Raw genomic sequence first — 14,606 nt, forward strand, 5'->3', positions numbered from 1 at the left:
ACAGGTTTTTCTTCTGTCTTGTAATCAAAGGCAATTAATCTATCAACTTACAGTACATTCAAATTTATATTCTATACACTTGAGGATGTGTTTATTATTCATTCAAAATTCATTTTTACATGATACATTGCTAACATGAATCAACTATACCATAGCGAAACAATACCTAGCATAAGTAGATATCCATGGTATAGGACGTTTATGTCGCAACTTTTACTGTTATCTCAAGCCGATAGTTCATGTAATTCTTTCCCGTGAAGCTGTGTGACACTGGTAGTCTCTCATATTGTGCCGTTCATACACTCTCACCCAACAAAACAGTAGAATTCAACAATAATCAGCAGTAATCAGCTTGAGAAAAGTTGCGACATAAACGCCTTATACCATGGGATATCTACTTACACTATGTTTCTCTATGACTCTACTCTGTACAAAATTACTTCAAACTTTGAGGAATTTGCGGCGCAGAGAGATGGAGGGGATCAGCCAATTGCAGTGATGGATTGAGTCATAGGTGGAAGCACAGTTTTGTCAATTTATCGATTAGAGTCAGTCGAATCAGTTCTTGGAGAGAGGAAACTTCCTATAGTGCTATAGTGAGGTCCACGTTATAATGGCCAGAGTTTGATTAGCAATGGTATTGATATCCTTGTCTGTCATTCAACAGAGTGGATAGAGCAATCTCTTTCTCGCTTTGCTCTGTTCCCAGATCGTTTTTAGCAATGTAGAATTGATAAATTATTATTACATCTCAATTATGAAATTATTGAAATAATATAATTTCTTGTTTAATTAAATATAATTTATTAGTTTATACGAGATGAACAGTTAATATTACATCAATGAACCTGTATCAGCTTCCGTCTATAGGAGGCATTGACAAGACTGAGGAAAACGTAGTTTTCCTTCTTTCTCCACTGCCATTATAACGTTTACCTCACTATAAGTTTAACATGAGCGCTTGAATACTCACTGGAAATTAGAGAACGCTGGCCGGTTCACAACGGCAACATAGCTGCCGTTGTATCCCTGCCGCTGTATGCCTTCTCTGCTGCGCATGTCCAACCCAAGTAAGAAGTAATTTCGTACAGAGTAGAACAAGAATTATATCAGATATGGCTGGATATCAAGAATCCATCTATCTATAGTGAGGTCCACTTTATAATGGCAGTGGAGAAAGATAGACGAACAAGGTTGCCGATCCTCAGTCTTGTCATTGCTTCTATATGTTGCATGTTAAAAAAAAATTCATCCAATTTAAAATAAGGCAAATCAAACTCATAGCCATAACACAAGAAATTGTCATAGGATTGATATTCCCTATCATAGGTTATCCAAAACAGCCAAAAGTTATGATACATTTGGTATAAATATTTGCAATAAATGACTTACAGATTTAATATTAGAGACAGAAAAGAAATTTAAGACGAGATATTGAATTGGCTTGTGATAAATCCTCTTTATAGTGTTGAGAGTTCTTTGAGAGTGAAATAACTGTTGCTTAGAGTTAAGAGGTTTCTATTTGTATTTATATATTGTTCTAAAGGCTCAAGTTGTGCTGTAAGGAATATGTTTTGTGCATTCAAATGAATACTATTAATGTATTTGAAAAATCTAATTGACTTGCAGTTTACTTAGGTACTGTATTTTTTTTAAGACTCAGTAATGTCATTTTTTGTACAGTTGCTGTAAAACTTGATTTCATCTTTTGTCTTACTGTATTCAATATTTGACTTTGCCTATGTTCTAAGAATTTAACGGCAATAAAATCATATTTACTTATAGACGGTAGCTGATACAGTTTTATTGATGTAATATTAACTGTTCATTCTTGTTTAAAATGATCAATTACATTTTATTAAGAAAAAAGATATTTTTCAATAATTTCATAATGAATTTTCATAATTAAGGTGAAATATTTTGTTAATTAATTATCAATTCTACATTGTTAAAAGACGATCTGGCAACAGAGCAAAGCGAGAAAGAGATAGCGCTATCCGCTCTGTTGACTGATAGACAGGATAGCAATACCCAATCAAACACTGTCATTATAACGTGGACCTCACTATAGGAGGTAATTCGATGAGACCTACAGTACTTTACTATCAGAAAATTCAAGAATAATACAGTATAATTGATTATAGTCACTGTAAACGTTACGGTCTATAGTGGACCAGATTAGATGCTGTTTTCAGCACATTGTGTTGGTTTCATTATAAAGAGATAGCGCTATCCACTTTGTTGAATGATAGACAATGATAGCAATATCATTGCTAATCAAACACTGCCATTATAACGTGGACCTCACTATACTATAGAAGACGACAGAAAAAGAAAATTCACAATGTCGGACTATCATTTCCACTGATTTTATAACGTGAACCTCTCTGTTTGTGGATATCTTTTGAATTACTTTTATTCATATCTTCATTTTTTTAGGTTTGTTGATGACGCATCGGCAATTTACGATTCAAACGTTCAAGATCCTGCCAGCGATTTCAACATTCAAATGTGAGTCAAATATTATAACAATATTGGGGGACCGAGCTTTGCTCTGGAGTGTAAAAGCATAGACAATTTGTAACAAAAGATTCAATTTATAGTTTATATATTTTTTTTCAGTCTTACAATTATTATATGAGGAGGCACAACAGGCTTATGCCCAAAACTGTGTCTTTTCATATTTATACTACAGTCCAAATTAAAATCTAGGTAAAGCTACTATCACTCATCAAAATAACAATTCATTCACACTTCAAAAAACAAAAACATCATCAATTACAAATAGATATATTATGAATTCGATTTAGAATGATATAGTATGTTTGCTGCAATATTTGTTAATATACTATGTACTATTCTATACTAACAACATCTAGTTTTCAAAAAAACAAAACATCATCATTAATATAGATATACTACGAATTTTATTTTTAGAATGATAAACTATGCTGCTACATATTGTTAATATACTATGTACTATTCTACACTATTCAACAGTATCTAGTTACTATTTTGGACTTTCTGAAGTAAACATAATTTTCTAAAAAAAAGAAAATTGACAAAAATAAGTTTTTCTTGCTAAATTTTTCTTCTCGTGAGATCAGCTGAGGAATAACCCACACATGCACTCGCTCACTCATTTCCATTACGGTATCGATTGACGACAAAATTTCCAGTTGTTTTTCCAAGGACGTATTTATCATTTTAATGTCTATCATTAAAGCGAGTTATCCCAGGGTTGAGACCTAGTGCAATCGAATTTTCATATCATGAACCTACTTTGTTCCAAATTTCGTGAGAATCGTTAAAAACCGTTTTCGTGATCCGGTCACATACAGAAATACAAACCTTGAATGAAAGAAGAAGAAGAAGAAGAAGAAGAGTATTTGAATAGTAATAACTATCTTTATTCTTCATTGATTGATATAATAAGTAAATCATCAAAATGATAGGGAGAGAAAAAATAAGGCAACCTTGTGCTATTCCTCTCCCAAATTTAGATAAGGTTACACATAGTCCAAAATATTTTTTTATTTGCTCACTTCACAAAAGTTTCAGTCCTCAATTTTTTTTACAGAGTAGATTTTTAAATTTAGATGCTCCAAAACCAATAATAGAAGAAATATTTCACATTATTATCATTAAAATAGGATAAATAAGTATTAGAAAATATTATCACCAACAATTAGCTCTCTAGAAATGAATGAAGAATATCATTTTCAACTCTGTATTGTTTTTCATTTTCAGGGCGAAGTTAGGACACGGTCTCCTCTCCGGGAAATACTCTCAGAAAAACCCCAGAGACCTCTGAGGAAGACAGGGTGGTTAGACCACAGGGTATAGCGCCCATAATGTTCAAGACATTGGTCGGGAAAGGTCACCCTGATTTTTCCACCAAAAAGCAACAGGATGTGTTGGAGTTTTTGCTACATTTTATTACAATATTGCAGGTAATTAATAACAGATTATGGCCCATATGAATAAAACCAGAGCAATTGCTCATGAGCAAGAGCATGGAGCATAGGTTTTGCTCATGAGCAAAAGGTAGAAGCAAAAGCATTTGCTCATTTCTTATGAATAAACTTACCTTATGCTCCTGAACTCTGGAGCAAATGCTTACGTATTTTAAAGATTTTTCATCAGCTGATTCGCTTTTATAGCCTTACTTTGTTTTTATAGCCCACGGAAGGGCTAAATATGCCAATAGGGGGCACCGCTTGTGTTGCGTCGTCTGCTCTGTTTTCTATTTATGAATAGTTTTAGGTTAGTTGAGTTTAGTCATCACTATAATAATCTTCAGCATATTCTTATAATATCAATAGCCTTATTATAATTGTCTACACTCTCATCTTCTTAAATGCCTATTTCCTATTTTGTGATGGCTATCTTTATATCAGGTAGCTTATCTTTTGTAGGAATAATGGTGATATATATCATGGTTGAATCTAAGAAGAGTTTTATAGTTCTCAACTATTGGTTGTGATCGTATCTGGTAATCTGGTATAGTTTCCTCTTCCTCATACGAATTAGTTGAGCCATTTTACTATGAGCAAAAGGTGATAAACTGCTCTAGACTAGACTCACCTCTTTTGAAGCATTTGCTTCAAAAGTTGAGCAAATGCTCTAGTTTATTCATACAACTTTGAGCATAAGCTTCTACTTTTGAGCAAATGCTCAAACTATTTTTTTGGTGAGCATGAGCAAAAGGTTTTGCTCACATTTATTCATAGAAAATGAAGCAAATGCTCCATATTTTTGAAGTATAAGCAAATGCTCAACTTTATTCATATGGCCCATTGTGCCGGTTGCACAAAAGCCGGTTAAATTATAATCGTGATTAATTCCATGAGAACCAATAAGAGAAGCCGTCTTATCAGAAAGGCCTTCTCTGATTGGTTATCGTGAAATTAATCACGGTTACTATATTTAAACGGCTTTTCTGCAACCGGGACATTATGTATATTTCATTTATCTACGACTATCATGGGCCTATTGCATGTTACGTTATGTTTGTAACAAAATTTTAAATTAATTTATTGCCAAAAAGAAAAAAAACAATGGGTCATATGAATAAAGTTGAGCATTTGCTTATACTTCTAAAATATGGAGCATTTGCTTCATTTTCTATGAATAAACGTGAGCAAAACTTTTTGCTTATGCTCATCAAAAAAATAGTTTGAGCATTTGCTCAAAATTGTATGAATAAACTAGAGTATTTGCTCAACTCTTGAAGCAAATGCTTAAAAAAAGGTGAGTCTAGTCTAGAGCAGCTTATCACCTTTTGCTCATAGTAAAATGGCTCAACTAATCCGTATGAGGAAGAGGAAACTATACCAGATACGATCACAACCAATAGTTGAGAACTATAAAACTCTTTTTAGATTCAACCATGATATATCACCATTATCCCGACAAAAGAATGAATACAAAAGATAGCCATCACAAAATAGGTAATAGGCATTAAGAAGATGAGAGTGTAGACGATTATAAGAAGGCTATTGATATATAAGAATATGCTGGAGATTATTATAGAGATGACATTTTTTCACGCTATTATTTCAAAATTCTAAACTCAACTAACCTAAAACTCTATTCATAAATAGAAAACAGAGCTGAAGACGCAAACACAAGCGGTGTCTCCCTACTTGCATATTTAGCGCTTACGTGAGCTATAAAAACAAAGGCTACAAAAGCGAATCAGCTGATGAAAAATCTTTAAAATACGTGAGCATTTGCTCCAGAGTTCAGGAGCATAAGGTAAGAGTAAAAGGTAAAGCTTATTCATATAAAAATGAGCAAATGCTTATGCTTTTACCTTTTGCTCATGAGCAAAACCTTATGCTCCATGCTCTTGCTCATGAGCATTTGTTCTGGTTTTATTCATATTGGCCATTATTTTAATGTTTGAAGGGACGGATTCAAGGATCCAAAGGTTCAAAGAACTTCACACGTCAACCGGAGCTTATTGTGAGTCCCAAGTAGGTTGGTTGGGCAAACCAATACCTGTGTCCTTTACAATATCCAGTAGTTTTTCCCTATACTAACATCCCATTCATCTGGTTTATAACTGCGCGAGGTCTACTGTTCACAGAACTACTTGTTGATATGGAAATAATTATATAGTACCCGGTTTTAATCTTTTTTTATAGAAACAATTATATAAATACTTGGCTTGAAGCTGAAACCAGTAGTGTATAGATAACCGTTTATACAAAAAAGTTTGAGAATTGTTTGGGTATCATCAAGTCTGTTGTCCAATGAACTTGACCTGTAAAAAGGTTCGAAGAATTCGAGTTCAAAATTTGAAGCTGATTGATCAATTCTCTATAAAGTTCTTGTCGAACATACAAACAGACAGAAAATGATTTTGGTTTTCAGTAAGTCAAAAGTGAGAACTTCGCTAACGCTCTTTCAATTACTAGTAGTTCTGTGAACAGTAGACCTCACGCAGTTTTCTCATCCACAAGTATTTAATGTCACCTGTTCTAGTTGATTCAGTTGAATCACAATTCACAATTGAATCATAATTTTACTCTTAAAAACTGCTATTTGTTTTCTCCAAGATTAAAAACTCACTTATGTTAATAAACTCAGTTCACGTTCCAATTTTTATCCATATGATAAGTTATCCAGCTCCGTGATAATCTTTCCATCTGATAAAACTATTTCTCAACTATTTTAAAATTACTTTTTTCAATCAAGAATATTATAATTTCTTCAGCATTATTAATTCATTTAATCATTTTTTTCCAATACCTACTAAATTTGTTTTTTAAAAGTGAGATATTGATACTGATGGGCACGCATCATAAAAATATTGAAACCCTACCTTAAAGAAATAGACACGGCCAGACATCTGTGTAATGCATGCAATGCATGCAATACAGTGATAGTAGATTTAATTTTTCTGCTCAAAATTTTCAAGTTTATTTCAATATTATTGAAAATTTCGGATTGTTCAGTGTTATTTCCGGCTCTTATCAACCCTTCGAAATTCAAAATTCATCAGTCATATCTCGAATACGTATTCTCTGAGTGTTAATCTTTGGTGAAAACAGAAATTTTAAAGTTAACCTCACTTTGGACTATTTATGTGCCAAAATCAAGGAATTGAAGAAGTTTTGGGCAATCGCCTGTTTCTCTTTCCAAATATCGTGTTTGTGACTGTTCTAATAAATAAATAAATAAATAAAAATGAATAATCCACTTGGCAGTTGATTGATTATGAATAATTCTATAGTCTGATTGATCCTATCTTCAAAGTAGATGATATAGTGCTATCAGAGTATTGAGTAATTCCTTTTCTTTTCATATTATCCTTAGATGCAAAATTCCAAAAACCTTGTTATACATCGACGCGCATTTGAAAAAAGAATATTTCTGCCAAATCTCATAGAATTCTATAAACGCGTTTGGCCGTAATCGCATTACATACAGACAGACAAAAGAAAATCCGAGTTAAAACATACACCTCACTGCGTTCGGTCATCTAACCTTCAACTAACTCTTCCCCAACCCATCCTCACCAATCGCCGTCTAGTGTAAAACGGTGCAATGTTGAATGGCTCAACTTACGAATGGTATATGTACCGGTACTTGATGATCTGAAACCTTGACGAACTGATACCTTCCCATTCCGATTTTACTTGTTGACATGGCGACAAATATTCCTGCCAAATCTCATCAAATTCTATCAACGCGTTTGGCCGTAATCGCGTTACATACAGACAGACAAAAGAAAATCAGAGTTAAAACATAGACCTCACTACGTTCAGTCAATTACAAAATGTTAAAGTAATTTTTGCTGGATTTTTTGCAGAGGAACAGCCGTCACCTGCAAGACCCGTCTGAGGCGTTCAAGTTCCAAGTGGAGGACAGGTTCCAGTGTTCCGTTAGCAAGAAGGTGAAATACACTCACCGCACTGAGTACTGCCTGCCTGTTCCTATCCCGTTGGAGGCGGCGCTGAATAAGGAGGAGGTAGCTGCTTGGGAGGCTCTCAAGGAGGAGGCTCAAGCTAAGGGGCAGAAAGTGTGAGTAAACAAGGATAACTAAAATAATAGTATTAGTGTTTTCATTTTTATTTCTTAATCGATAAAAAATCACAATTATTCAAGAAGAAGAAGAGAAGTAGAAGAAGAAGAAGACAATTATTCAAGAAGAAGAAGAAGAAGAAGACAATTATTCAACGAATTTTACAACATATGAAAAATTATTAATCAGAATAAAGATGGAATGCAATTTGAATATCGATAATATAATATTGTGATGTAACTACATAAATCGGCGGTGTTTCAAATAATTGTGTACGTTCTGTGTACAATAAATTGTTCCAGTTTCAATCGTAAATTGTTCCATCACGTGACCAGTGCAAAATGTTCCCATGGAACGCCATTTCAAAATCGTTGGTTCAAGCTGTTGGCGCGCACGTATAAAGTTGATTTACACCAAAATGTGTCGTTTACTAGATGCGTGAATGAAGAAAGGCTGTTTTACAAACCTACCGTCTAGAAAAGTGTAAATTTCTTCTTTTCCATTACTCTCAAATTTTCTATCGAGAAAAATTCATTTAATGAATGGTTATCAAACATCATATTGTTGATTATGTATTCTATGCTATGCTATGGTAAACTATCAGCGCATGCGCAGAGAAGCAAGCCGACTACAATAATCGACCAATGAGAGCTCAGATAGTTGGAACAGTACCAGGTCGGACAATTTACCACACTTCGACTGTGGGGCAGAAAGTTGGGACTGGAACAGAATCTGTCAAAATTCCTCCCATGGAACGCGGAACTTTTTACTTGGTAAATTGTGAATCGGACAATTTACCACATTCCATGTACACAGAACGGGCCCATTGTCGACTCTCTGAAAATGATATAAAATAATATCCTCCCCATCAACACTCGACCGGAGGAGGAGGAAAAGAGTTAGTTACAGTACAAAGGTGAGCGTTGTAAGCAAGATGAGACGCCTTCAACAACTAGGTACGCTAATGCCCTCACCAAATATGTGATGGTGGGAAAAGAACTACTATATGTAATATGTTTTGGTGGTTATAAAGATAAAACAAAAGGTGAACAATCTACTATATAATTTAATGAATCTTTTAACATATATTTACATTAAAAACAATCAAAATTACTTTATTATAAGAAAACAATATTAAAATGAAATTAATGGTGAAGCTACTCGCTTGCTGATCTGTGGTCGTTCAGGTTTTTGAAATAAGAACAAATTATGGGACTGGAAAAAAAGAGAAAAAGAAACTATTATCTTAACTTTATTTTGAAATTGACCCTTGGCCTGATCCTCAAAGGTCTGGTTAAAACCACTCCCGACTTTAAATAAATAAATAAATAAAAAAAACTTCTGCCAGCTGATTGAATCAAAACACCAGCTTTCCCTACAAGATTCAAATATCGGAAACACAATCATGCAGGTTTAAACTGCCCGAACTGTGACAGCCTATAATTGAATTCTCAAGACAGAATCCTTCAGGTAAGCAATGCCTTAACTCAACAACTATACTTCACAAACGGTTTCAAGAATACGGGCCTCGAAAGAAAAATTCAAAATCTATTTATGTGTAAAAAACATGCAGCCTTGATTCACAGACCAAAAGTCGACTCACTCTTGTTTGTATAGCATGGAGCTAAAAATCATAATATTGCCTTCACGAAACGTGATAAAACACACGTTTCATCTTTGCACATTGGAGATCTTCTCGCTTTATCAATTACATTTAATCCGCGACCAGATTTCCAACTCACAAAATAATATTTCAATAAAATTGAATGGGTTTTGATGTCATGTATGACAGCGTGCACTAGATCAGTGGAGCGGCCGGCGCGCAAGAGAGCGGAAAATGGAAGGTCCGTGCACTAGGTCGGTGGGGCGGCGCCGTTTTGGACTAGTTAGTCGTGACGTAGACTTGTCAATTGCGATTTGAATTAAGGCATAGTTGATGAAGTAAGAGTTCTAATTGGAGTCAGTTTTAATTTGAGGTTGTGATAAAGTGGCAGATGGATGACTCAGATGAAAAAATGTTATTTTTGGTAGTTGTGGATGAAGCAGAGAAAGAGGAACTATCAAGGAAAAAGAGAAAATGTGTTAGTACATCACATTTACTTACCGTATTTGATTAGAATGTGAACTGGAAGACGACAAAACAGCAGGCTGTTTACTAAAGCAGAGGTCGGAAACAGTCGAGCTCTCACGAAGTTACTCGAGCGCGGAAAATTTCCGGCCTGACCTCCGTGCACTAGGAACGCGGCGCGGCGCGGTCGGACCCCGAAAGTCTAGATACTTTCGAGATCCGCGCCTTGCCGCGCTCCTAGTGCATGGAGGAACACTTTATCACATGTATTAATTCCTGGTCGAATATACTCCGCGCCGCGTAGCGCCGCTCCCCCGACCTAGTGCACGCTCTACTCTATGTGACAATTTTGGTTGAAGTGATCAGTATTTTTTTTATTACAGAGAAATTTCAAGTTTATCCTACTAAACTCTCATTGATCAGAAGACAGCTAATTTACACAAGCAGTAAACTGATCAATGAAATACCTTTTGACTTGGATTTCAAAATTAGTAAAAAGAGTGTCAATGAGTGCTTAATTAGCGAAATCTAATTAAACTTGTACAACACATGAATGCCCGTGTATGTGCGTGCGTATGACATCGTCAATTAAGGCATACGGATTAAGAGGGAATATTTCTTCATTTTAAATATAGCAATTTAATTTAACGTATTTTATTTACATTCTGTAGTCTTTTCTCTGCACAATATTTGTTTGATTTTTTATGATTCTGCTGTTCTAAAGTTTCTATTGTAATTATTAGTTAAATTTAACCTAATTTTCTGCATTATTTCGAAATATTATGTTTTTCATTTACTGTTTTGCAACTCTCACCAGCGGGCAAGAGTTTCTTTTTGCTGGTGATGCCTGGATTTTATTTTAATTTTATTCAAGTATATGTATGAGTAATTATGCTTATTTAATTATATGTCATATTAAGAAGAGTTTATAATATGTCTCGAATATTCTAATTAGTAATTAATGAAATAAAAATAAATAATTGTTATTTGTCATTTTGATGAGCCCTTATCTTGTGCATGAGTTGGGTAGTGCATGTGAGGATTATATAAACAGTAATTATCTTTGTTGCTATCCATACTTTTTCACTATAAAAATTAAACTGAAAATTTGAACAGCCTGCTGTTCTTGTAAATTTTCACCCCATAAGTGTTTTTAAAATTCAAGTAATTTTCTATTCAATTAATGCAATTCTAATGATTTAATGATATTATATAGACTAGCAGGTAACCCGTGCTCTGCAAGGGTCCAATTAAGAACTTGACAAACCGAACATTTGAAGAATTGAAAATAGGCCTATGACCATCCTCGGTAAAATTAGGAATCTATATGCAAAATTTCAAGTTAATCAGTTGAGTAGATGAGACGTGATGATGCGTCATTTGTGAATTTTCCATCACATACGTGTATAAGCCAATTCTTTCCTTTATTATAATATAGATTGGTGATTTTTATGTTGTGTTTTGTTGCAGTGATTTCAGCCAACAGGTGAGGCCACACATAAAGCTGTCTTCCTGTTTCGACGTGTCACACAGTGGAGAATGGTGAACGTTTCTACAGCACCGCCCTGAAAGACCAAACTACCGCTCATAAGTAAGTAATCAGTTTTACAAACTAAACTATTCATTTAACAAACTAATTTTAAGCTACTAAAACTCACGTTAGGTTAAGTTGAGTCTTTCATAAAAAACAATATGTAATCAAGCACATTCCATTCCCTGATATTCAGAATTCAATTGCTTTTAGAATTAAGTTGTTTTTCGGTCCTTTTTCAAAGTTATTTCTTTAATATCGGAATCTTTCCTATTAGTGATAATAATGTGAAATACCTGTTCTATTTTTGGTTTTGAAACATCTAAATTTGTAAATCTACTTTGTGAACATATTTAATAACTTAAAATTTTGTGAAGTGAACAACTACAAGACTTGACCTATTTCGGACTATGTGTAAACCTATCTAAATTTGGGAGAGGAATAGCACAAGGTTACCTCATTTTTTTCTCTACCGATCTTTTGATGATGTAATGTATGATTGAATAAAGATTAAATCATAGATTTAAAGATTAAAGATCTTTAATCTCATTCTTTATTGATTCATACAATAAGTGCATAATTAAAATGATAGGGAGAGAAAAAATGAGGTAACCTTGTGCTATTCCTCTCCCAAATTTAGATAGGTTTACACTTCACAAAATTTTCAGTCTTTAATTATTTTCAAAGTAATATAGTTATGGGACAATCATAGCCAGTTCTTACTGACTACTATTTATTTATTGATACACAGAATACAATTCTTTAAAATGATTGGGGAAGGACCAACAGGCACAGCCCAAAACTGTTCCTTCCCCGAATTATTTTGATTTATACACTATGGTCCAAAAAGTAGGTTATGTTCCATACACTTTTGAATTAAAGCCCTATTTTCGGTTCAAACATTTGGAAACAGAAAAGTTTGAATTTAAATTGCGTAAAACCCAAATTAAATAACAAAATAACACTCACTATCCACTAAAAACTGTAAAATAATTAACTTTGAAAATTTGTATATACTTTAACTTAGAATGATATACTATGTTTGTTATAATTTTTTTTATGAGTTAACAAATAACTATAGTGAGTTATACGTTATAAAAGCAGTGGAGAAAGTTAGGAGAAGATTCAAGTTTTAAGATGGATACCAGTCAATAAAATGGATTTAAAAACTTTAAAATGGAGTAAGTATTGAAAACTGGTTCATTTTTAATTTGTCATTTCATATTGAAAGTTTTCAAAAGGGTACTATGGTATTATTAACAAATAAAAATTGAGTAGCCCGGAATATATACGTTATTGATAGAAATTACCGAGATATTGCATTTATTCAAATGCTAATGAATTAATAATTAATATTAAACGAAAATCCCAATTAAATGCTGTAATTCACCCCGAAGACTTCTGCTACTGCAAATATTGACAACAGGGTGAACAGCTAGATGGAAATTCCCGGGCTAACAAATAATTTTAAAATAGCAGCTCTCATGAATTTCCATGTAGCTGTTTACCCTGTTGTCAATATTTGCAGTAGCAAAAGTCTTCGAGGGTATTGACCGAGCGAAGTGAGGTCTAAGATTCAAGTCGACGGTTTTGCATTTCTCTTTATGTTTAAATCTTTAAATGTTGCGCATTTACGGCGAAACGCGATAATAGATTTTCATGTAATTTGATAGGTATGTTCCTTTTTAAATTGCGCGTCTATATACAAGGTTTTTGGAAATTTTGCATTTCAAGGATAATATAGAAGGAAAAAGGAGACTCCTTCATACACAAATATTAGAGTAAAATCAGACCATAGAATTATTCATCATAAACCAGCTGTCGAGTGGATTATAAATTGCATGTCATGACGCATGCAATTCAATATCTCAGTGTAACTGGTAAAACATTAGCTTGTATAGACTATTAATTGCGTGCCTCATTGAATGCAATTTTTATGCACTATTAAATGAACTATTGATTGCATGCAATAACGCATGCAATTAATAACTAAAATAACATAGTATTGTCTCTCGACCTTTCTCTGCTTTGAACTCGGGCTGACCTGTTGCCAGTATGTCTTGAAGGAGATTAGCTTTTGATGTTAGCATTTTTGATACACCAACTCCAACAGCCATTAGCCTTTTTCACACCGATATCTCGCCGACACGACATACTACAGACAGGATTTAATAATAACTAGTTTAAGAGGAGGCTGCGGTTTATAACTGCGCGAGGTCTACTGTTCACAGAACTACTAGTTTACAGTATTTATTTTGGATTTTTCTTTAATAATAACTATTCAAATTCAAATACATTTATTTACCATAAAATAATACAGATTGATAAAATAAATATTCTAACTTACAAAAGGACATTACCGGCAAAGAAACCTTGTGCGCCGGCAGTGAGTTCGAACAACTAGGTATAGCAAACATGTCAATAGAAAGGAAAAGTGCTTATTCAAACCACTAGAATAAATAAAATTATGGAAACCAGGTCACATCTCAATACTTACAAACGATAAGACAAAGTAACAAAATCACAAGTAAATTACAAACTCAAAAAGACCAATTCAAGGAAGCCATGACAATATATTTTTTAAATTTATAACACAAGAATGAAACCCTACGTAATGGATATAGATAATTTAAAATAAACATTTATCCTAATCCAATCCAGTATAAGAGTCATTATAGATTTTGTAATTCTATTAATAATGAATTCAGTTGGGACTTTATTTATAAACAAGTAACACTGATATTCAAACTGACGTCTACATACACTTAAGCTGGTAAAGTCAATATCAAATTGTAGTGGATTGGAGGGACGCAAATTATATGGATATTCCTTAAGTAGAATGTATCATTATTTTTCTTAATGAATGATATGATTCTTTCAACATATGTTTGCCTCACTGTAAGCACCTGGAATTCTTGAAAAAGAAGTCTACTAGGGTACAATCTTGGCCTGCATAATGCAGCTCTGATAAG

General features: G+C 33.6%; 1 protein-coding gene across 1 annotated transcript; it reads left to right on the forward strand.

The window, feature by feature from the left end:
- Positions 1-2,437: 2,437 nt before the first annotated feature.
- LOC120356236 (ubiquitin carboxyl-terminal hydrolase 5-like) lies at positions 2,438-11,627 on the forward strand (the record flags this gene model as incomplete). The annotated part of the gene is given in 4 exon segments (XM_039445140.1): positions 2,438-2,511; positions 3,751-3,953; positions 7,823-8,034; positions 11,574-11,627. Coding segments are annotated over 3 exon segments (365 nt in total), but the record flags the coding sequence as incomplete, so codon positions are not given.
- Positions 11,628-14,606: the final 2,979 nt, after the last annotated feature.

This window comes from Nilaparvata lugens, unplaced genomic scaffold (genome assembly GCF_014356525.2).
Source record: "Nilaparvata lugens isolate BPH unplaced genomic scaffold, ASM1435652v1 scaffold6228, whole genome shotgun sequence".
In the NCBI taxonomy this organism is placed as follows: Eukaryota; Metazoa; Arthropoda; class Insecta; order Hemiptera; family Delphacidae; genus Nilaparvata; species Nilaparvata lugens.